The sequence below is a fragment of the Chiloscyllium plagiosum genome, unplaced genomic scaffold, assembly GCF_037043375.1.
Source record: "Chiloscyllium plagiosum isolate Xiang-an unplaced genomic scaffold, Cpla_swu_hap1 HiC_scaffold_3, whole genome shotgun sequence".
NCBI classification, from domain to species: domain Eukaryota; kingdom Metazoa; phylum Chordata; class Chondrichthyes; order Orectolobiformes; family Hemiscylliidae; genus Chiloscyllium; species Chiloscyllium plagiosum.
This window is the reverse complement of record NW_028270141.1, coordinates 152633822-152656767: the sequence shown is the minus strand read 5'-3', so window position 1 is coordinate 152656767 and position 22946 is coordinate 152633822. Positions and strand designations below refer to the sequence as shown.

Below are 22946 nucleotides of genomic sequence, written 5' to 3'. Positions count from 1 at the left end.
GAAGGGACTTCCAAAGTGCTAACAGCGTTGAGAGTTCCAGTATCTTATATGGGTACAATGAAAGAAAGACAAAATATTCCCAACTCGGGAAAGCGTGACACGAAGGATGCAAGTGGTGGTGTTTCCATGTGCATACTGCCTGTCTTTCTAGACAATACAGATTGCAAACTTGCAAAGTATTCTAGAAAAAGTCAAAGCAAGTTAGTGCAGTGGATCCTGTAGAGGGTAAACGCTGTGATTAGAGATGCCAGGGGTGCCAATCACACAGGCTTTGGCCTAGATGGTATTAAGGCTGTTGAGCATTATTGAAGCTGAACTCATCCAGGCAAGTTAACCATACTCCTGACTCATGCCTTGGAGATGGTGAGAAGGTTTTGGCACAATGAACTGAGGAACATAAATGGCTCATTCAAACAATATGAACAAGGAGGAAGAGTATGCCACTCAGTCCTTGAGGCTGCTCTGCCATTCAAAAAGAGCATGACTGATCTGATTGTAACCTCAAATCTGCATTCCCACCAATCAATAATAACCTTCCAACCGTACTAAACTGGAATTTACCTACCTGTGCAAGATTGTGCTTCCACCATCTTTTCAGGAAAAGTGTTCCAAAGAATCTCAACCACGAGAAAAATACACATCACAAACGGGTGATCTCTTAAGTAGTAATATCTAGCTCTGGATTCTTCTGTAGGTAACATCCTCCCCAGATGTAGCCTGTCAAGGCTTCTCAGGACCATGTACATTTCAAACAAGTCACCTCCAACATATTTAAAGTCCATCAGAAAAAAGCCTAGCCTGTTCAACCTTTTCTTAGAAGATAGTCCACTCATTATAGCTTTTAATCAAGTGAACCTTTTCTGAACTAATTCTAAAGCATTTACCATCATTCATTAAGTAAAGTGACCAATTCTGTGCATGGTACTCCAATTGCAGTTATACCATTGCCCTTTGTAACAGAAGCATAACCTTCCTATTTCAGTACTGAAGATTGCCAGCATTAAAAGATGCTTACCTGAACAAACACTACATGCAGAAACTATTGTATATTTTAATAGTATTTTAAAGCACCAACTTCTTTTACCTTTGTTCTCAATTCCAGTGGAGAGTTTGTGGTTCAGAGAGATGTTACTGAGGGCCATAATAGCAAGCATCTGTTGATGACTGCCTGTGGAACTGCTTCCATTTCCAATACAGCTATACAGAATTGGGCAGATGTCACACGATACCAATAATTCTGCAAGACTTTTGTGATTAGAAACCAGCATAATAACAATTAACAAGCCATCCTGAACTGCAGAGGAACACCTAGAAGGGAAGAATATGGTAGCAATTAGAGGGAAAAATACCATCAGGTGTCGGGTGAGTCCACACAATTCTACACGATGGCAATATCATGTTAGTATTCACTAAGGATTTATTTCAATCCAATGGTTAATAGCATTTTCAGAAACATCCAAGTGTATAAACAGTATAACATTTGCTGCTCAAGACAGTTTCAACACTTCTTGAAGAATACAATTTCAAATCTATTCAATAAATGCAGAAATGGCTCATATAACATTGTGTTCCAAAATAAATATGGAAAAGGTGTTAAATAAAACTCATTTGCCCTTAAGGCAGCATTGATATGGACAACTTATGCCCCTGACTTGTAGTGTTTACTTTCTAAGCTTATTAGACTGTCTTGAATCTACTGACCAAACGCCCTCCTCACTTGGTCTTTCTTTCTAACCCATTTACTACCTTCACTACCCAACTCTCCTGCTCACTATTTCCCAACACCCACATCGGTCCCTCCATTTTCCTGTCTCTCTTTTGAACCCAAATCCATAGTGAATGCTCAGGAGTCAGAGAGATAGTACGTGGGAGGCTCAGGAAGGGCACCCAGTGTGTAAATAAAGATGATGGCAAGTGGGGAGGGCAGTAGGGTGAAGAGGGGAAGAAGTGGGGAAGGAGATTCAAACCTGAGGGTTAAGAGAGGAGACAAGCAAAGTTTGTTTTAAAACAAAATGTACACAGTAACCCCACTAAAATAAGAATGGACTTGGCACTTTTCAGGAAGCTAATTTACAAACTGCAATAAATACAACCGTGCTATTGGAATACAGCTTATATAAGGAATATCCCTGAATTCCAAACTATCAATGGCTCACCTAATACTCAAGTTGCCATTTGACTGCCAAGTTTGGAAACATGGTATTTAAACTTGCCCTGATTTTACTGCTGAGTAGTTGGTCACAATTATTTGACTATGTAGTACTTTTGACATGGCATGAAGCAAAAGATAGAAGAAATCTGAACACACACCTCCTCTTTATTGCAATCTAGTAATTCCCACCAGAAAGCACACAAACAAACACTTGGTTCCAGGGTGAATGGCCTGTAGATAATTGGCAGAAATACTTATACTGGGAGAGGCTCGATAAGCAGCTGTCAGAAGATAACCAGCATGCACAGGGAACAAGAAGAGGTCAAGTGCAGTTGCCATGCATTACAGATGGGAGAATTTTCAAAGACCTCAACCTCAGGAAGAAATATGGATGCACAAGAAAACAAAACAAACACCAATGAAACAGTGTCCCCTGAGAATGCTCCTTACCCTGAGGTGTTCATCATTTTCGCAACAGCAGCAGGAATAACATTGAGCAGCCCTTTGGAATCCTGGGTAGAGGCTGAACCAATACTGGCAAAGATTTCAAGAATTATCTGGGCGTCAGCTTCTGCCAGGTGAGGCCGAACACTTTTAGTTCGCATGTCGTATTTACTGGCTCCAGTCAAGATTTTCAGAGTCTGTTGAAGTAAACATCAGCTTTGTGTCCTAATTTATTAAGAACTATATTAAATAATTAAAAGCAGAAAAGGTATTGTTGCAAGAATATCCTTGTCACTAGTTTTATAAGGAAAAGCCTTGAACCTCATGTTCTCAGTGCGTACTACATACTCCCCAGCCAATGACATACTTTGCAAGTATACTTACTATTGTAATGTTGGAAATGCAACAATTGAATTATATTCAGCAAAGCCTCATGAACTACAGGAGAACAATGATATGATATCAAGTTTAGCACTGCTGTTTGAGAGAAAATTATGAGCAGGACACCAGGTAACATCTTCTGCAGTTTCTCTAGATTATACTAAGGAGCCTTTCACATCCACCTGAGTGGATAAAAACAGTCAGGTTCCTTTAGTATTGCAATGGAGGGCCAGCCTAGATTGTGTACTCAGGTTTGTGGCATGGACCTTGAATCCACAACCTTCAGACCCCATGTGCTACTTGAACCATGGCCGTTATACTTATACTTGGCAACCCACTTTCCCTCCTTCATGTTAACTGTATGGTGGACAAAATAAAATTATAGCATATTTAAAATAGCACATAAAGCAAACGAGACCACAAAGTGTAAGTACTGATCTACTGCCAGAGTCCAAAATTCCAACCACCCCCTCACTCATTCACATTTAACCAGGTTAGGAGAGGTCAAATAATCATTAATGCTTCGGATCAGAAATTCACCACAAATGGTAAAAATAGCTGTACAATCAATTGGATGTTCTCTAGTGAAGGGGTCCAATCTGCCCTGCATTTCCAGTTGATTTGCATTGTAAGTGTACTTATGTTATCAGCACATTTCCTGCTGCGCACATTCTGAAGACCAGAAGTTTATATCTAATTAGGAAGATGCTGTCTTATCTGTCTTGTGATAACCTCCTATACGACATAAGAACAGCTTTCGGCCACTCGGCCCATCAAAACTGCTCTGCCTTCTGATCATGGCTGATATGTTTCTCACCCCATTCTCCTGCCTTTTCCCCGTAACCCTGACTGGTATGGGGATACCAATCAAGAACCTCTACCTTAAATAAACTCAATGACTTGGGTTTCACAGCCTTCGGTGGCAATGAGTTCCACAGATCCACCTCCTCCTGATCGCAGTTATAAAAGGTTGTCCTTCACTCTGAAGCCCTGCCTTCAGGTTGTCGTCTCTCCTACTAATGGAAACACCTGCTCCATGCTACTCTATTCAGGCCTCTTCGGTACTCTAAGCTTCCAATAGGTGCCTGAATCCCCTATCCTTCGAAATTCCAACGAGTGCTGCTACTCACATGACAAGCCCTTCATCCTTGGGACCATTCTTATAAACCACCTCTCAACTTTCTCCGATGCCAGTACATCCTTCCTTAGATACAGAACCCAAAACTGCTCACAATATCCCAAATGCAGTCTGACCAGAGCCTTATACAGCCCCAGCAGATGTTGCTGCTCTTGTATTCCAGCACTCTTGAAATGAATGCAAACATTGGAGGAAGAACACATCATCTTCCGCCTTGGGGCCCTGCAACCACATGTTTAATGTGGATTTCACCAGTTTCCTCATTTCCTCTTCGCCAATCTTATCCCAGTCTCAAGCCTCCAATTTGGCACCGCCCTCTCGATCTGCCCATCATCTTTCCTATCTACCTTCTCCAGCCTCCTCTCTGACCTATCACCTTCTCCCTCAGCTTCATCTACCTACTGCATTTCCAGCTACCTTCCCCTAGCCCCATCCCCTCATCTGTCAGCTCCCAGCCCCCCCCCCCCCCCCCCCCCCCACCCACTTGTCTCTCAGCCCTCCCTGGCCCACAAGCCTTATTCCCAAAATGTCGATTCTCCTGTTCCTTGGATGCTGCCTGACCTGCTGAGCTTTTCCCACCATCACTCAACTCTGATCTCCTGCATCTGCAGTCCTCCCTTTCTCCTAACATTGCATTTGCCTTTCTAGCTGCAAAGTGAACCCTGCATGTTAACCTGAAGAGAATCCTGAACAAGGACTGCCAGATTTTATACTTCAGATTTCTGAAACCTTTCCAATTTAGAAAATAGTTCATGTCTCCATTCTTCCTACCAAAATACATAACTTCACACTTTGCCACGATGTATTCCATACACCACTCATCTGTCCACTCTAACCTGTTCAGGTCTTCTGCTTCCTCAATCCCATCTGTCCCTCCAGCTGTCTTGAGTCATCTATAACAATGTCCTCAGTTCCTTCATCCAGATCATTAATGTATTACATGAATAGTTGTGGTCCCAACACTGACCCTTGCAGAACTCCACTCGTCACCAGCTGCCATCCTGAAAGAGATGCCTTTATCCCTTCTGCCTTTGCCTTCTGCCATCAGCAAATCTATGCCAGTTCCTTGCCCTAACACTATGGGCTCATCTTATTTAGCAGCCTCCTGTGCAGCACCTTGTCAAAAGCCTTCTAGAAATCCAAACAGATCCAAACTTGCTCTCTATCTAACATGCTCATTATCTCCTCAAAGAATTCTAACAGATTTGGCAGACATGACCAACTCTTGAAGCAGCTGTACTGAGACATTCCCATCATCATTCTTTCAGCAAACTGATTTTGTCAAAGTAACAATGCAGAACTTCCACCAGCTGGTGTTATTGGCAATTCCCCCAAAGCAGATGCTCTCCCCTCACTCTGATCACTGGAATGCAAGTTAATTCTACAAGCTGTTCATGTGCCTTGATGTCCAAAACTAGCAACAATCTAACTTGCTCAACAAAGGGAGATTTTAAATCAGAAGTCAGAGTTGAGGTCAGTAGGAAGAGTTGCCATTCATGCCTCTCAGTGCTGGAAATAACAGTGGATAAAACTGAACTGGGAAAGAACTGAAAACAAGGCCTGATGTGTGTAAATTCCAGCTGGGTTACAGATTTTTAAATTGTTGGGATTGAATTGTGGGATCTTGCACTAGAATTTTAATTTTGCTGAGTTAAATAACTTTGCTTAGTTAAATAAGTAGAATGGGTATGACAGAGGACAGGCCATTAAAAAAATTGTTATCTGAGCTGAAGGGAAAACAATACAGTTATCTCAATGCCCTTCTAGTAGTATTTTGTAAAATTAGATGGGGAAGAAATAAAAGACACCTGGTTTCATCAGGAGGAAAGGAAAAAGAGAAACATTTCTCAGTTCGGAACTTACAGCGAGTGCAGCCTGCTGAACAAGTGCTGAATTCTTGTGCTCTTGCATACAGGAAAGAACACTTTTGATTCCTCCCTCTGTGGCAAACAAGGCTCTCCAGTCATAACGCTGCATCAGGATGTAAATCAGCCGCAAACAGGTGACAACAAGGGGCTTTTCCTTGGATAAACTGGTCAATTCTTCCACAAGCACTTTGATCAGTTTGTCCCTTTGGTTAAGGCCAGAATCCACTTTCAGAGTCACCTTCTCTCGCGTGCTGTCCTCCTCCAACATTTTAGTAATGAACTTGAAGCCTGCAACCTGCAAACTGATATCAGAGCTTGACTTCTTCATGATCTCTACTACCTCCCCCATCTTCTCCAAATTAGTTTTGCGTCCAGTCACTTTTGGACAGCTGAATACTAATGGGAAAAACAAACAATCATTTTAGTATATGTCATGTCCTGATTTCATGGCTTCAGCAGCAGCTGACATCACTGTGGCACATTCACAAGCTTCCTGGATACCATTTAAAACCTTGTTCAGTCTCCAATCTTTCCACATGGCTGCAATCAGACTTCCTTGAAGCCAATTTCTGTTTATGTATCCTTTCAAAGCTGTAGTGTCCAGCTTTGAAGGAACTGGGGACTTACCCTTGCAGAAGAGAAGTGGGGGATAAAATTTGACAGAGGCGTTTTAGATCGTGAGAGATTTGGACCGAGTAGAAACCATCCCTATTGTTGGAAAAGTGGAAAAACGATTCAAAAAAATTCGGAGGGGCAGAGTTAATCTGCTCTTAGAGAAGCAAGTTTTGACCAAGGATAGTCAGAATTGCTTTATCAGGCAGATCATTTCAGACAGGTTGGTTCAAGTCTCCACGTTAACTAGATGCATAGATGAGATTAGGGCAGTGGATCTGGTTTATTTGGGCTATGATAAGGTCTTTGACAAGTTCTCCCATGGCAGATTGGACAAGATGGTAATAGCCCATTGGGTCCAAGGCAATTTGGTAAATTGGTTCCAAAATAAACTTTGTGGGAGGAGACAGAGTGGTGATCAAAAGGGGTTTTATGATTGGAAGCCTGTGCCCAATGGTGCACCGCAAGATTTAGTGCTGCACCGCAAGATTTAGTGCTGGATCCCTTGCTGCTGGTCATGCATATTAAGGATCCAGATATGAATGTAGAAGGAGTGATCAGAAAGTTTGCAGATGACATGAAAATTAGTTGTGCTGTAAATAGTGATAAGGAAAGCCTTCCACTACAGAAAATCATAAATGGGCTGTTCAGATGGACAGAACACTGGCAAATGGAATTTAATCCTGAAGACTGCGAGGGGATGTGATGCATGCTCAAAGGATAATTCTGGTTTCCCTGCTATAGGAAAGATGTTGCGAAACTTGAAAGGATTCAGAAAAGATTTTCAAAAGGTGTTGCCAGAGTTGGAGGGTTTGAGCTATAGAGAAAGGCTGTATAGGCTGGGGCTGTTTTCCCTAGTGCGTCGGAGGCTGAGGGGTGAACTTAAAGAAGTTTATATCATCATGAGGGGCATAGATAGGATGAATAGCCAAGGTCTTTGCCCAGGGTAGCGGAGTACAGAACTAGAGGGCATAGGTTTAAGATGAGGGGAAAGATTTAAAAGGGACCTAAGGGGTAATGCTTTCACTCAGAGGGTGATGTGTGTATAGTACGAGCTGCTAGAAGAATGGTAGAGGCTGGTACAATTATAACATTTCAAAAGGCATCTGGATGGGTATATGAATAGGAAGGCTTTAGAAAGAAATGAGCCAAGTGCTGACAAATAGGACTAGATTAATTTAGGATATCTGGTCGGCATGGATGAGTTGGACTGAAGGGTCTGTTTCCATGCTGAATAGCTCAATGATAACAAGGCAAGAGAGTACATGATGAATGTTAGGATGCAAGCTGCAACATCAGAGTCTATTTTCTGATATTTAATTGCATTTGATATTGCATAAATAACTATATGGGTCCAAAGCATTTTATTTTCAAGAATAGCACTAAGTGCCTGCTCACTTATCCTCCACAGTGGAGATAAAATCAGTTAAATTAGGATTTTAAACCAACACCTGCATATGCTGCAGTTCCACAGCTTATACCCAGAGGGCTATATGGTTTACAGTTTTAAACCGTTAGTTGCTGAGCAGAAACATGGTTGACATTCAACCTTTCTCTGAAATGGTTAGAAAATCATTCAGTTCAAGAACAATTATAGGTGGGCAAAAATGCCAGCCCCACAGGTGATGTCCATATACTATAACAGAGAAAAGAAAATTAAGAAAAAATGATATCCTGATTGCCCTCAGCACCAGGAACACTGACCTTTCAGTTTTTCTTCCAGATCATCAGGTAGCTCCAACTCCTCCATTTTTCCCATCTCTGGTGGCTGTGCGGCATCATTTTTGGCTGAAATAGTTGCGGTGTTTGTAGGATCTGGAGAAACCTCTTTCTTGGCTTTCTTCGATTGAGAAGCAGATGATCCTGAAACAATTGAACCAGTGGTGCCAGGCAGGGAAACATACTCCATATTGGTTAATACACTTGAGAAGTTGTCCTGGTCCAGCCTTTTCTTCTTTAAGTAGTGTTTAGTGTAAACGTGAGAACACTCCAAGTCATTCAGGTAGGCTGAAGGGCAAAACGGTCTCAAGAACTGAAGCAGCTTCTGTGCAAGCTCTGATGGTACAGTCAACTGAATCAACACACTCTCATCCATTACTGAAATCTGCAGAAGAGATTCAAAACAGACTCAAACCTTACTGGCAATTGACAACTCCTTTTCTAAATAAATCACAACATGCTGATATCTCTAACATTATATGACACTTCATGATTATTTTAACTTTGATGAAATATAATAAAGTTTTTGATTCAAACATTTTTATCCTACACTTCACACAAAGTGAAGCACTGAGTCAAATGGGTCAAAATACCCAGCCTCCACAGCTTTCTGATCCAAACCAGTGAGACATGAGGGCTGCTACACTGTACATGGTAGCATTTCTGTTGTATTACTATGATCCTGTGGGCAGGAATAATGAGCCAGCAGAATTGAAGTCATAAACCAACACGGCAGCTGGGGAATTTACACTAAAATAAATAAGACTGAACTAAAGAGCTAACACAGATAATAGTGGTCATAAAACTAGTGCACTCATTAAAAGCCACCTTATTCATCAACGCGTTTACATTTTCATTGAGAATGTGGTGTCGCAGGCCATGCCAGTGTTTATTGCCCAGAAGGCAATTAAGAGTCAACCACATTGGAGTCACACATAAGCCAGATCAAGTAAGTGGTTTAGTGAACTAGGTGGATTTTTCCAAACAATCAATGATTTCATGGTCATCATTAGACTCAATCTGTCACGGTGGGATTCAAATCCTGGCCCCCCAAAACACTCGCCTGAGTCTCTGGATTAATATTTGATCAATAATAGCACTTGGCCATCACCTGCCTTGCTGAAATCTGTTACTTCTTAACCTGGTCTGGGCTCCACGCAAACTCTAGATCTAAAGTGAAATGGTTCATTCTCAACTGCCTTTCAGAATGGCCCGAGTGTCACTCACTTCTATCAAACATGCAATATTAAACTAAATACAGCTCTACAGGAAAAGTCTGACCAGATGGATACAGTCTATCAAAAAGGCAGCTCATCAACACCTTCGAGAGCAATTAAGGATTTACAACAAATGCTCATCTGGTGATACACACATTTTGAGTGTCCAAAAAAAATTAAAAGGGCTCAGATCCTGAATTTGTTTTTGGGCCGTGGAAGACAATCAGCCAGGGTCCCAGCTGCTGACTGCATTTTGCAAATCTGTTGCCAAGTGTGAGATTTAAAAGTTACGTTACAGCATTAGAGTCTATTGCCCAAGTCCCACAGTTGAATATCCTGTTGGCTGGGTCAGCATTTATTGTTCATCCCAAGGTGCTGTTTAGGTGGTGGTGAGCTGCTTTCTTGAACTCCTGCAGTTCATTTGGTGCAGACAACACATTGCTGTCAGGAAAGGAGACAACAGACTTAGGGCAGCAAAACTAATATGATCACCATAGAATGTCACATTAAATTGGCAAGGTGGTGAATTGCAGCAGCACTGACATTCTAGATTTGTGTTGATACAGTCAAACTTTGGATCTCAAACCATGCATCTCCTGGCTTTCAGCCATCACTCCGTTCTGACCTGATCTTCCAAGTTCTGTCTAATGATATCAATAGCTTCCTGCTGCTGTTTTGGTTCCAATTTCTTGATGAAGAAAAGCACCTCCCACCACTCTGAGCGGCTGAGTGTTGAGGAATCTTCAGCAATGCTCTCTGACAGATAAGGCAGCGAGTACAGTCCACCTGGCGGCTTATGGAAAAACGTCTGGGCAACTGGAAAACAATATTTTGAAAAATGTAATACAGCTTTGAAAGAGTGAGGAGATTCTCAATTCGCTAGCATCAAAATGGTTTTGTTGAAAAAAAAATTGGTGTTTGAGATAGGTCAAGTCACTTTCAAAATAACGAAGGGACCACAATAGTAATTCAAACCAAATTGTTCACTGTGCAACAGCATTCAAATACGAAGGAAAACAAAATATAAATTGAAGATAGATAGATGAAGCAGCAGAACTGAGTCACTCGGAACAGAACAGAGTTCCAGAGTAAGTGGCAAATAATATTAATGCTACAAGTACCAGGCAATGACCATATCCAAAAGAGAGAATCTAACCATTCTTGACCTCGCTAATTCCCACCATCATCATCCTTTGGAGTAGCACTGACTCATTCCATTACAAAGCCGTATGATCAATTTCATTTCATCTTTCATCACATTCAGCGTTTAACAAAATACTTTTTCACAAGTTGAACAGCTCAAGGGTATCAGCAACCTTCTTGATCCTTCTGCCCCTTGGCTTTGACACCACTATTTGTTTCAATAACTGCTCTTGCACTGTATTTACAATCCCACACAGGAAATTTTTATCTCTCCTTTATGGTTTACTAATGCTCTTTAGGGAATGAAATCTGCTGTCCTCACCTTGTCTGGCCTCCAAATGACATGCCCAAGAATATCAACATACCCCTTTCTAGACTGACCACCCACCATGTCCTTCTCCTTTGAATACTGATGCAAAGTGTTCAGTAACAACCTCACCCAATCCTTGACTCCACACAAATTCCCTTCATCCTTGAGTGAACCTGCCTTTCTCTGACTACCCTCTTGTCCTTTATTTCCATAAAATACCTTGAGATTTTCCTTAATTCTGTTTGCTAAACACATTTCATGGCCCCTTTTAACACTAACTGCTTCTTTGAGCGCTTTCCTGCTATCGCTTGCATTCCTCAAGGGCTCTGTTGCCTTCAGTTTTCTAAAACTTAAGATGCATCCTCCTCCTTTTCGATAGTGCTCACAATTTCTTGTCATCCAAGGCTTCTGTATCTTACCAACTTTCATTTTCACAGGAACCTAACTGATCCTAAACTGTAATCCTCTCAATCTCATTCTTCTAAACTCCAATGAGTATAGGTGCAACCTACTCAACCTCTCCTCAGAAGAAGATCTCTCCATATATCAGATCATCAAATTCTACATTCAAAAATAACACCTAATGAGAACTACAACACCTTCAGCTACAATTGTCATCAAATCTTAATCATTTCCCGATTATCTCTGAATTCTAAAAGATAGCAACATATGATAATGTTGCAGGGAACTTCAAGGTAAGTTGCATCTTTAGCATGTTTTATTTGTGGATACCGTTACCTGTTGTTAGTTTAAGGTGTTCAGCCAGCAATGAGGCTTTTTCCTGTGATTCCTTCTCCACCTGTCCACTTGTTCCATCCCCAATGATCTCGATCATGTGCCAGTGCACCCAGTATGTTCTATTCAACTGGTGCCAGAAAACCTAAAAATAAAAATAATTGAATAAATGTAGAATCAGGATCCACCATCTCTTCACCACATCTCTCAGACAGCCACCGCACAACCTGCCCTCATCCAGAGAAAAATATGCTTGGAACTGAACTGATGAATTTTTTTTAAAAGCCAAATCCTTAAAACACAATTCCTCACCCTCTAATTAAGGATAAACCAACATTAGAAGGAGACAAAGTACATGAGACCCTCCGAAGCCTGTCAAAGTCTCCAAAGGCATATCTCAACAAAGACAGGTAAAAAGGGGAGTACGGCTGATCAGGGATCAAAAGGGAGATTTACACATGGAGGCAGAGGGGCACGAGGTACTAAATAAATACATAAGTAAATGCCAAGGAAATGGATGCTATTCAGGTCATTGTGTCAGAGAATGAAACTGGAAGGACACAAAATTTGAGAAGGAGGAAGTGTTGGATATATTGTTGGCACTTCAAGCTGACAAGTCATTAATGTTGGATTGGATGGATCCAAGGACTTTGAAGAGCATGGAAATTGCAGTAGCACTAGTAATAATATTTCAGACTGCCTGACACTCAGGGGAAAAGCCAGAAGACTGAAGAATTGCAAGTATGACATAATAGTTCAATAGTGCAAAGTGAAGACCAACAATTACAGACCAGTCAGTTTCATTTCAGGGGTGGGAAACATTGCGAAACAATTACTCCGTATAGAGTTAGCAGTCAAATGGAAAAAGGTAGGTTGAGCAAGACAGCCAATATATTTCTAAGGAGCAATCATGTTGAACTAATTTGATAGAGATGTGTGAAGAGATAAGAGAAGGGGTTGATCAGGCTAATACTATTGCTATGGTACAAAAGGACTTACAGAAGCCATTTGATGCCTTGCCACACAACAAATGCCAGAAAAGTCATAACTTATGGAATAAAAGGGACAGCTGCAATGTACATACAAAATTGGCTAAGGGATACGGAACAGAAATTGGTCAATGAATATTTTTTGGGCCAATGCAAAGTTTGTAGTTGGTTTGCCCAGGACTTATATTGAGCCCCCCGCTTCACTTGATATACAGTAAAATCCACTACATCTGAAATCACAAAGCATGAAATCATCTATCCACATCCAAAAAAGACCAAGATTCAACATCCACAGGCAAAAGTTGAGTATCTGCAATTTTTAACCTATTTTTAAACAAGCTCCACACTTGTGAATTTCACCATTCCCAGGATTCTCAGGAACCAAACCCTTGTGGATAAGGAGGAATGAAAGTGTAGCAAGTTTGTAGTTGATACAAAATTTGAAAGCATTGTAAACTGAAAGCTCAGTGTAGAATTTGAAAATTATACTGACAAATCAATGGACATAGAATTTAAAAACGAAAAAGGAGCATGTTGCTGTGAACGTACTATATATCTAACCATTCAAGAGGAACGGAAGATCAGATATCTAGACAAATTTCAGGGAAATTTTGATGTAATAGGACAGTGGTAGTATGAGATTTCAACCATCTCAACATTAATTGGGGTAGTCATAATGCGAAAGGTTTATAGGGAGCAGAGTTCCTCAAATATATCCAGGTCAGTTTTTTAATGCATTGAAATGGGTAGGGGGTTAACCAGACCCAAAAAGTTAATTCTGATTTCTCTTTAGAGATGCTGCCAGACCTGCTGAGCTTTTGTAGCAACTTCTGTTTCTGTTTGAGGTTATGCTGGAAATATATAAACATAGGTTAGGCCGCAGCTACCGTTTTGCCTGCAGTTATGGAATCCAAATTATAGGAGGAATGAGTGTGCATTGGAAAGGGTGCAGAGAAGAGGAACAGAGGACATGAGAGGACATGTTACTGAACAAAGAGACCTTGGAATACAGGTTCATTGTTCCTTGAAAGCAGATCACAGGTTGAAGGCAGCGTTTGGTATACTTGCCATTATTGGTCGGTGCATTGAGTATAGCAGTTAGGAAGTCATGTTGCAGCTGTATAGGACATTGGTTATTCCACTACTGGAATACTGGTATGCAATTCTGGTCTCCCCATTATAGGAAGGATGTTGCTAGGGTTGGAGAGTTTGAGCTATAGGGAGAGGTTGAATAGGCTAGGGCTGTTTTCCCTAGAGTGCCAGAGGCTGAGGGGTGACCGTAGAGAGGTTTATAAAATCATGAGGGGCATGGATAGGGTAAATAGGCAAGATCTCTTCCCTGGGAATGGGGAGTCCAGAACTACTGAGCATAGGTTTAAGATGAGAGGGAAAAGATTTAAAAGGGACCGAAGGGGCAACTTTGTCATGCAGAGGGTGTGCATCTATGGAACAAGCTGCCAGAGGGAGAGGAGGAGGATGGCAGAATAACAACATTTAAAAGGCATCTGGATGGGCATATGAATAGAAAAGGTTCAGGCGGATATGGAACAAATGCTGTCAAATAGGACTAGATTTATTTAGGATAGTTGGTCTGCATGGACGAGTTGGAACAAAGGGTCTGTTTCTGTGCTGTACATCTCTGTTGACTTGTATAAAATTATGAAGGACATTGAAAGGATAGACAGGGAGCAACTTTTCCTCTTGATGAAAGGTGCAATGACAACAGAGATGGAGAGGTAAAATGTTTAGAGGAGATGTGAGGAAAAATCTTTTCACCCACAGCATAGTGGGAATCTGGAATTCTGTCAACAAGAGAGGCAGAAATCTTCATAACATTTAAGAAGTGCATGCACACCTAAACACTTGCAATGCCAGGGCATATCAGGCTCTGGGCCAAGTGCAAGAAAATGGGATTAGAACAGTTAAGTAAATGGTTTTTCAGCAGCACAGACACAATGGGCTGAAGGGCCTTTTTAATGTAGATCTCTGACTCAATGAATGCATTAATGGGGATTCAATTGAAGTGATAGATTTTGGTTGGAAGAACATGGACAGATGACATCAGGGGTACAAGTCTAAAGAGGGATCTGCAAGAGTAGAGGGACTGGAGTGTATCTGCATACAGAGAATGGAAGGCAGTAGAACAGATGGATGGAGCACTTAATAAAAAGCATAGACTGTCTTATCTTCAGTTTTATTACTGAGGGCAGAGAGCACAAGAGCAAGGTTGTGCTGCTGAAATTATAGAAGACACTTGTTAGGCCTTAGCTGAAATAACGTGCACAGTTCAGAAGTCACACAATAGGAAGGATGAAAGAGTATTGGAGAGTATGCGAGAGAGATTGAAAAGAAACATTTTATTCTCGTGAGACACAGGCATTACTGGTTGGCCAGCATTTCTAAGTACCCATCAAGAAGGTGGCAGTGTGTGCTACCTTCTTAAACTGCTGCAGTCCATGTGCTGTGGGCAGAGCCACAATGCTGTTACAGAGGGAATTCCAGGATTTTGCCTAAATGACAGTGAAGGAATGGCAATACATTTTCAAGTCAAGATGGTCAGTGGCTTGGAGGGGGAACTTGTAGGTGGTGTCATTCCCACATATCTGATGCCGTTGTCCTTCCAGATGGAAGCGGTCATGGGGGTTGGAAGGTACTAAAGAATTTTGGTGAATTTCTACAATGCACCTAGTCGGTTGTACACACTGCTGTTGCTGAGCGCCAGTGGTGGAGGGAATAGATACTTGTGGACGTGGTGTCAATCAAGCAGCTGCTTTGCTCTGGATGGTGTCAAGCTTCTTGCGTGTTGTTGGGGCTGCATTCAAGCAAGTGAGGAGTACTCCATCACACTCCTGACTTGCGCCTTTTAGATGGTGGACAGGCTTTCAGGAGTCAGGAGATGAGTTATTCGCTGCAGTATTCCCAGCCTCTTGCTACTGTAGGAGAAAGGGAGGACTGCAGATGCTGGAGATCAGTCAAAAAGTGTGGTGCTGGAAAAACCTGTGGGTCAGGCAGCACCCAAGCAGGAGAGTCAGCGTTTCGAGCGTAAGTTCTTCATGATGAAAAACTTATGCTTGAAACATTGACTTCCTGCTCCTCAGATGCTGCCTGACCGGCTGTGCTTTTCCAGCACCACACTTTGTGACGTTATTCTTGTAGCTACTGTGTTTATGTGGTGAGTCTCTGGTCAATGACAACCCCAGAATGTTGATGGCCAGGGATTCAGTCATGGTGAAGCGACTGAATGTGAAAGGATGGTGGTTAAATTATTGATTGGAGCTGGTTATTGTTAGGCATTTTTGTGGCACAAATGTTATTTGTCACTTATTATCCAGATCTTGTTGCATTTGAACATTGGCTGCTTCAGTATCTGAGGAGTTGTGAATGGTGAATATTATGTAATCATCTGCGAATGTCCCCATTTCTGAACTTATAATGGATGCAAAGTCATTTATGACGTAGCTGCAGATGGTTGGCTTAGGACACTACCTTGAGGAGCACCTACAGAGATATCGTTCAGCTGAGATGACTGACCTCCAACAAACATAACCACCTTCCTATGTGCCGGGTATGACTCCAACCAACAGAGTTCTGGGCACCTTATTTAAGGATGTTAAGGATGTGCGCAAAGGAGATTTACTAGAATGACGAGGGATTTTATGTGCAATGAAAGATGAGAGAAAATGGCCTTATTCTTCTTGGAGCAGAGAAGAGGAGGTGATCTTATTCAGCTGTTCATAATTTTGGTCAATTTTGACAGGGTAAAGAAGAATATGTTTCCATTAGTTCGTATGTCATTAACTAGGTGGCACAATTTCAAGACTGTCAGCTTGAGAACTAGAAATGAGATGAGAAGCTTCTTTACCCAAGGAGTCATTAGGATTTGGAATATACTGCCTGGAAAGTGTAGGTGGTGGATTCCACAGCAGGTTTCAGAAGAAAGCTGGATATAAACCTTAAAGTGATAAATTTAAAGGGGAGAGATAGGGCTGGAGAATGGGACTAACTTTTTGAGATCCAGTGCAGCCACAATAGCCTCCTTCAAATGGCCTCCTTCTGTACTGCAAATTCGATGACACTATAATGCTGTTGTGTTCAGAATGAAACATAATTGTGACCAGTGCTGAGTGCCTTATTCATAAAGATTAGTTGAGAATGTACAGGGGAGATGATAAATAAATTTGTAGGTGACACAAAGATCGGCCAGGTGTTTGAAGGTGAGGAAGAGGTGTTATTTTCCGAACATAGTCAGATTGTCAGATGAAATGTAACACTGATAAATGTGAGGGTGATGTACTTTGGAAGAAGGAACAAGGCAAGCGAGTACTCAATGAATGGCAAGACACCAGGAAGCTCAAAGGAACAGAGGGATCTTGGTTGCTTGTTCACAGATCACTAAAGATGGCAGGACAGGTTAACAGGGTGGTTAAGTTAACATACAGAACTCTTGCCTTTAGCAGTCCAGGCATAGATTACAAAGAGCAGGGAGGTCATGTCAGAGCTGTACAGAACTTTGGTTAGGCCACAGCTGGGGTCCCATGCAGTTCTGGTCCCTACACTATAGGAAAGATCAGACCGTCATGGAGGGGGTGCAGAGGAGATTCACCAGGATGGAGGATCCTGGGATGGATCATCTCGGCCCAAAAGAGAGGCTGGGTTGTTTTCTTTGGATCGGAGAAGGTTGAGGTGGGCCTGAAAGAGGTGTATATGATAAGGGGCACGGACAAGATGGACAGAAAACAGCTGTCCATCCTGTCATAAAAAAGGGCATAATTCTAAGGTGAATGGCAGGAGGTTTAGAGGGGATTTGAGGAAAAGCTCTAACCAAAGGGTGGTACAGATCTGGAATGTACTGCATAGGAGGGCAATTGAGGTGGGAAACCTCACAACCTTTTAAAAGTGTTTGGATGAGTACTTGAAGACTCATAACATTTAAGATTATGGACCTAGTGCTGGAAAGTGGGACAGGTGTAGTTATTACAGTATTTCTGGCAGTACACAGTGGGTTAAAGGGCATCTTCTATACTGTATGATCCTATGGTTCTCAAAGCATGATTGGAGGAAGATCTCAATACAGCTTGCTCAGGAATGCTGTTTGTGAAAGCAAGAACTGTGGGTACAAATTCGAGCCTGACCACATGTGCGAGAACATCAGATCAACAGATTTTGGAACATTTGCCTTAACAATAACCAGCATTTGCCAGAAAATGTTTTCTTTTTAAAGTGAATCACAATGGAAACATATGCGTGTGTTTTGGGGTTATTTAAAGAGAAAAGTATTTATACGTCTAAATTACTGAATATCCAAGTTAAGCAACTATTGCATCTTTATTGAATGAGTTTTGTTTTGATACTAAAACAATTATTCTGTTTGTTAAGAAACCTAGCTACTTGCAAGACTCTTCAATTAAAAATAAATTCAGATAAGATATTTAATCAGTCATCTTGGAAAACAAGTTTTTTTTGTTGTAACTGTTCAAAGGTAGAAGACAGAGGGTGGTGATGAAGGATTGTTTTTCATACTGGAGGCCTGTGAGCAGTGAAGTGCCATAAGGATCGGTGCTGGGTCCTCAACTTTTCGTCATTTATATAAATGATTTGCATGTGAGCATAGGAGGTATAGTTAGTAAGTTTGCAGATGACACCAAAATTGGAGGTGCAGTGGACAGCGCAGGTTACCTCAGATTAGAATGGGATCTCAATCAAATGGGCCAATGGGCTGAGAAGTGGCAGATGGAGTTTAATTCAGATAAATGCGAGGTGTTGCATTTTGGGAAAGCAAATCTAAGCAGGACTTATACACTTAATGGTAAGGTCCTAGGGAGTGTTGCTGAACAAAGAGACCTTGGAGTGCAGGTTCATAGCTCCTTGAAAGTGGAGTCACAGGTAGATTGGATCGTGAAGGCGGCATTGGGTATGCTTTCCTTTATTGGTCAGAGAATTGAGTACAGGAGGTGGGAGGTCATGTTGCATCTGTACAGGACATTGGTTAGGCCACTGTTGGAATATTGTGTGCTATTCTGGTCTCCTTCCTATCGGAAAGATGTTGTGAAACTTGAAAGGGTTCAGAAAAGATTTAAGGATGTTGCCAGGGTTGGAGCATTTGAGCGAGAAGGAGAGGTTGAATAGGCTTGGGCTGTTTTCCCTGGAGCGGAGGCGGCTGAGGGATGACCTTATAGAGGTTTATAAAATCTTGAGGGATCAGGTCTGTTTCCTGCGGTCGGGGAGTCCAGAACTAGAGGGCAAAGGTTTAGGATGAGAGGGGAAAGATATAAAAGACACCTAAGGGGCAACTTTTTCACAGAGGTTGGTACGTGTATGGAATGAGCTGCCAGAGGAAGTGGTGGAAGCTGGTACAATTGCAACATTAAAGAGGCATTTGGATGGGTATATGAATAGGAAGGGTTTGGAGGGATATGGGCCATGTGCTGGCAGGTGGGACTAGATTGGGTTGGAATATCTGGTCGGCATGGACAAGTTGGACCAAAAGGGTCTGTTTCTGTGCTGTACATCTCTATGACTGTATAACTGGGAAGTAGTGGCACTGGAGTGACAGTATAGCCTCAGTTGTATCAAATTGAATGCTGGCATTTTACTATTGCACTATTTTAACACCTTAAAAGTATCCATTGCAAATCAACTTTTATATTTTCTTTAGATAGGATAAACAAGCATTTTTATTGCCTATGGAGGAAAATATCTAGAATGTACTGCAAGTTTCAAAATAGTGTAGAAGTTGCACCAGGAAGCTTGGAACATAGAAGTTGCTGTTACAAGTCAACTGATGCTTTGTAACTGACACCATCAGCATCCCAGAAGAGTGATAACTCTTCTAAACAGCCTGTATTTATATTGCATCTTTAATGTATTAACATATTACAAAACATCATAAAAATATTTGCATTTATCAAAGTATTTTACAGCCAAAGTAGTTACTGTTGTAAAGTAGGGAAAACAGGAGCCAGATTTGCTGAATTTTGCCAGCACTTTATTTTAGATTTCAACATCTGCAGTATTTTGCTTTTATTGATATAAAGGGGCTCCAGTACAAGGTGAAATGTTATCACATTATAGCAATAGATGATGTCCTAGAATGTGGTCTTTAATTTGTTTTGTTTTAAATGTGTTTATGGGATGTATGCAAATTGGCCTAAACTGACATTTCTAGAGGGCAGTACCACATGCTACAAGATTAGAGATACGTGAATGGCAGCTCAGACAAGGATGGCAGATTTCTTCCTTAAAGAACTTTAGTACGCCAGATTGTTTTTTATAACGATAATTGTCACCATCATGGAGATGAGCTTTAACTTCCAGATTTATATTATTCCAGATGGAATTTAAATTTTACCAGCTGCCATGGTGAGATTTAAGCCCATGTCCCAGGGGATTAACCATTATGCCTTCATTTCATCACACTTTTCCATCCAAACTGATTCCCTTTCTTGAACTTCTGAACCAAGGTAATTTCTCACTGTTGCACCAATCTTGTCCTTTAGTCAATAATGTGTTCACATGCCAGCCCTGGTCACCTTACAACTACATGTGCCTTTTAACAAGCTCCAGAAAGGAGCTGTATTGGACTTGAAATGTTAAATGCTCTTTATTCTTTAGTTGCATTTTCCCTGAGATTTTCTAGCACTTGGTTATTATTCCCTATTTCTGCAGCTATTTGCTTTTATAAAATGCACTTATTTCTGCTATCAATGCAATTTGTTAATAACACTTTCAATTTTATTTTCACCGTTGTTCCTTACTCTGAGCTAATTTGCAGGTGCACTCCCCACTCGTCACGCTGACCTTCATTACCTGGCCCTTTTGCCTGTGTTGGCTGTTTAACTTTCCGAATATCCCTAACACTACTTAAATTCTCTCAACAGGTTTAGTTCTGTGATTTGACAGGAGATGGTTGAGGTTTCACACACAAGATACAATTCGCAAACACCAACTTCTGCCAACTGTTGAAGTTTATTAAAGCCTGAACAAGCTAGGTGACTCCTTTGACCCCTCTTGCAGATGTGCGAGGTCAAGTCAAAGTGAGACCCTGAACAAAGACACATCCCCTTTGTAGAGGTCAGTTGGTCATGCTCACAGATACTCTGGCCACTCCCCCAGTGTCACATGCCACTCAAGAAAAGCTCCCCAGCCACTCCCTCAGTCACATGTTACCCCAGGTACAATGGTAGGATGAGGTTATCCTCAAGAGATATTGCAAATGCTCATGCCCCTATCCTGGGGAATCATTATGCAGACCATTTCCAGACTCTGATTCCACAAGATAATGCAGGCGCTGCATACCTAGCTTCAAGGGATGGCCAGAAAGCATTTCTGGATGGAAGAGATTGAATAATAGTTTAACTTGCCAATAGCAGGAGAGTAGTAGCAAATAACTGTCTAAGTGAAGTGTGAATTATAATGAACGATCATCCACATTCTTTCATGATTGTCACCCTGACGCAAAGACAGTGCAGTTTAATATTACATTAATGTCCAGAGAGATATTCCCATTTAATCTTTTAACATTACAGCTGTAGCATTTAGGTCACATGCATCTCAGTGGTACAGCTCCCTGTATGCCCCACTACTAGTGCCAGTGTGCCAGGAATTGAAACCATCACAGAGTCCTACAGCATGGAGACAGAACCTTCAGCGCAGACTGGTCCATCCACATTAACCCCATTTCCCTGCACTTGGCCCATATCAGTCTAAACCTTTCCTATCCATGTATTTGTCCAAATGCCTTTCAAATGTTGATAACGTACCCAATTCACTACTTCTTACATCAGGCGTCGGGGCCTCCATTTGCTGAGAGGTGCGAGGGAGGAGCGAAGGACTTCTAGGAGGTCATATCTGTGTGGTTGCGTTACCAGAAACACTAGTCACAGTGTCTCCCACCCATCCTCCTCCTCTAACCAAAAAAAAGAGGTTCTGTGCGCCAGATTGGTAAGGTAACGTGTGGGAATGGAGGTGAGGGCAGTTGAATGTTCCTCCTGCAGAATGTAGGAGGTAAGGGTCACCACTAATGTCCCTGCTGACTACATCTGCAGAAAGTGCACCCAACTCCAGCTCCTCGAAAACCGCTTTAGGGAACTGGAGCTGGATGAACTTCGGATCATTCAGGAGGCAGAGGGGGTTATTGAGAGGAGTTACAGGGAGGTAGTCACTCCTCAGGTATAACAAAAAGGCAGATGGGTCACAGTCAGGGGACGGAAAGGGAACCGGCTGGCAGTGCAGGGGTCCCCTGTGGCCATTCCCCTCAACAATAAGTATACCGTTTTGGATACGGTTTGGGGGGGCGGGGGAACGACTTACCAAGGGAAAGCAGTGGGGCACAGGGCTCTGGCACAGAGTCTGTCCCTGCTGCTCAGAAGGGAAGGGGGGAAAGAGGAGCAGAGTAGACGTCATTGGGGACTCCATAGTTAGGTGAACAGATAGCAGGTTCTGGGGGGACGGGAGACTCACGGTTGGTGTGTTGCCTCCCAGGTGCCAGGGTTCTTGATATCCCCGATCGTGTTTTTGGGATCCTTAAGGGGGAGGGGGAGCAGCCCCAAGTCGTGGTCCACATAGGTACCAATGACATAGGTAGGAAGAGAAATGGGGATTTAAGGCAGAAATTCAGGGAGCTAGGATGGAAGCTGAGAGCTAGGACTATTTGAGTTGTTGTCTCTGGTTTGTAGCCCATGCCAAGTGCTAGTGAGGCGAGAAATACGGAGAGGGAGGAGTTGAACACGTTGCTACGGGGGGAGGTTTTGGAATCCTGGATAATTGGGACTCTTTCTGGGATAGGTAGGACCTCTACAAGCAGAATGGACTTCATTTGAACCAGAGCAGTACCAATATCCTGGGGGGGGAAATTCGCTAATGCTATTTGGGTGGGTTTATATTAACCCGGAAGGGGGATGGGAACCAAAATTTTAGTTTGAGTACAGAAAAGGTTGAGAGTAGGGAGGTCCGAAATCAAGTTTCAAGAACGCAAGATGGCACCGGCAAGCAAGAAGTTGGTTTGAAGTGTGTCTACTTCAACGCCAGGAGCATCTGGAATAAGGTGGGTGAACTTACAGCATGGGTTGGTACCTGGGACTTCAATGTTGTGGCCATTTTGGAGACATGGTTAGAGCAGGGACTGGAATGGGTGTTGCAGGTTCCAGGATTTAGATGTTTCAGTAAGTACTGAGCAGATGGTAAAAGAGGGGGAGATATGACATTGTTGGTCAAAGACAGTATTATAGTTGCAGAAAGGA

At 42.1% G+C, this 22946-nt stretch overlaps 1 protein-coding gene across 4 annotated transcripts in view; it reads right to left on the bottom strand.

Moving 5' to 3' along the window:
- cul9 (cullin 9) overlaps positions 1 to 22946 on the bottom strand; it is a 198422-nt gene that overhangs the window by 97280 nt on the left and 78196 nt on the right. For all 4 annotated transcript variants that reach the window (XM_043687358.2, XM_043687357.2, XM_087984475.1 and 1 more), the window contains 6 exons: positions 11723 to 11864; positions 10157 to 10347; positions 8300 to 8699; positions 5979 to 6379; positions 2603 to 2793; positions 1085 to 1308 (listed from right to left, as the gene is read on the bottom strand). In XM_043687358.2, coding sequence (XP_043543293.2) covers positions 1085 to 1308; positions 2603 to 2793; positions 5979 to 6379; positions 8300 to 8699; positions 10157 to 10347; positions 11723 to 11864 — 1549 coding nt within the window. The remainder of the gene's footprint in view (positions 1 to 1084; positions 1309 to 2602; positions 2794 to 5978; positions 6380 to 8299; positions 8700 to 10156; positions 10348 to 11722; positions 11865 to 22946) is intronic.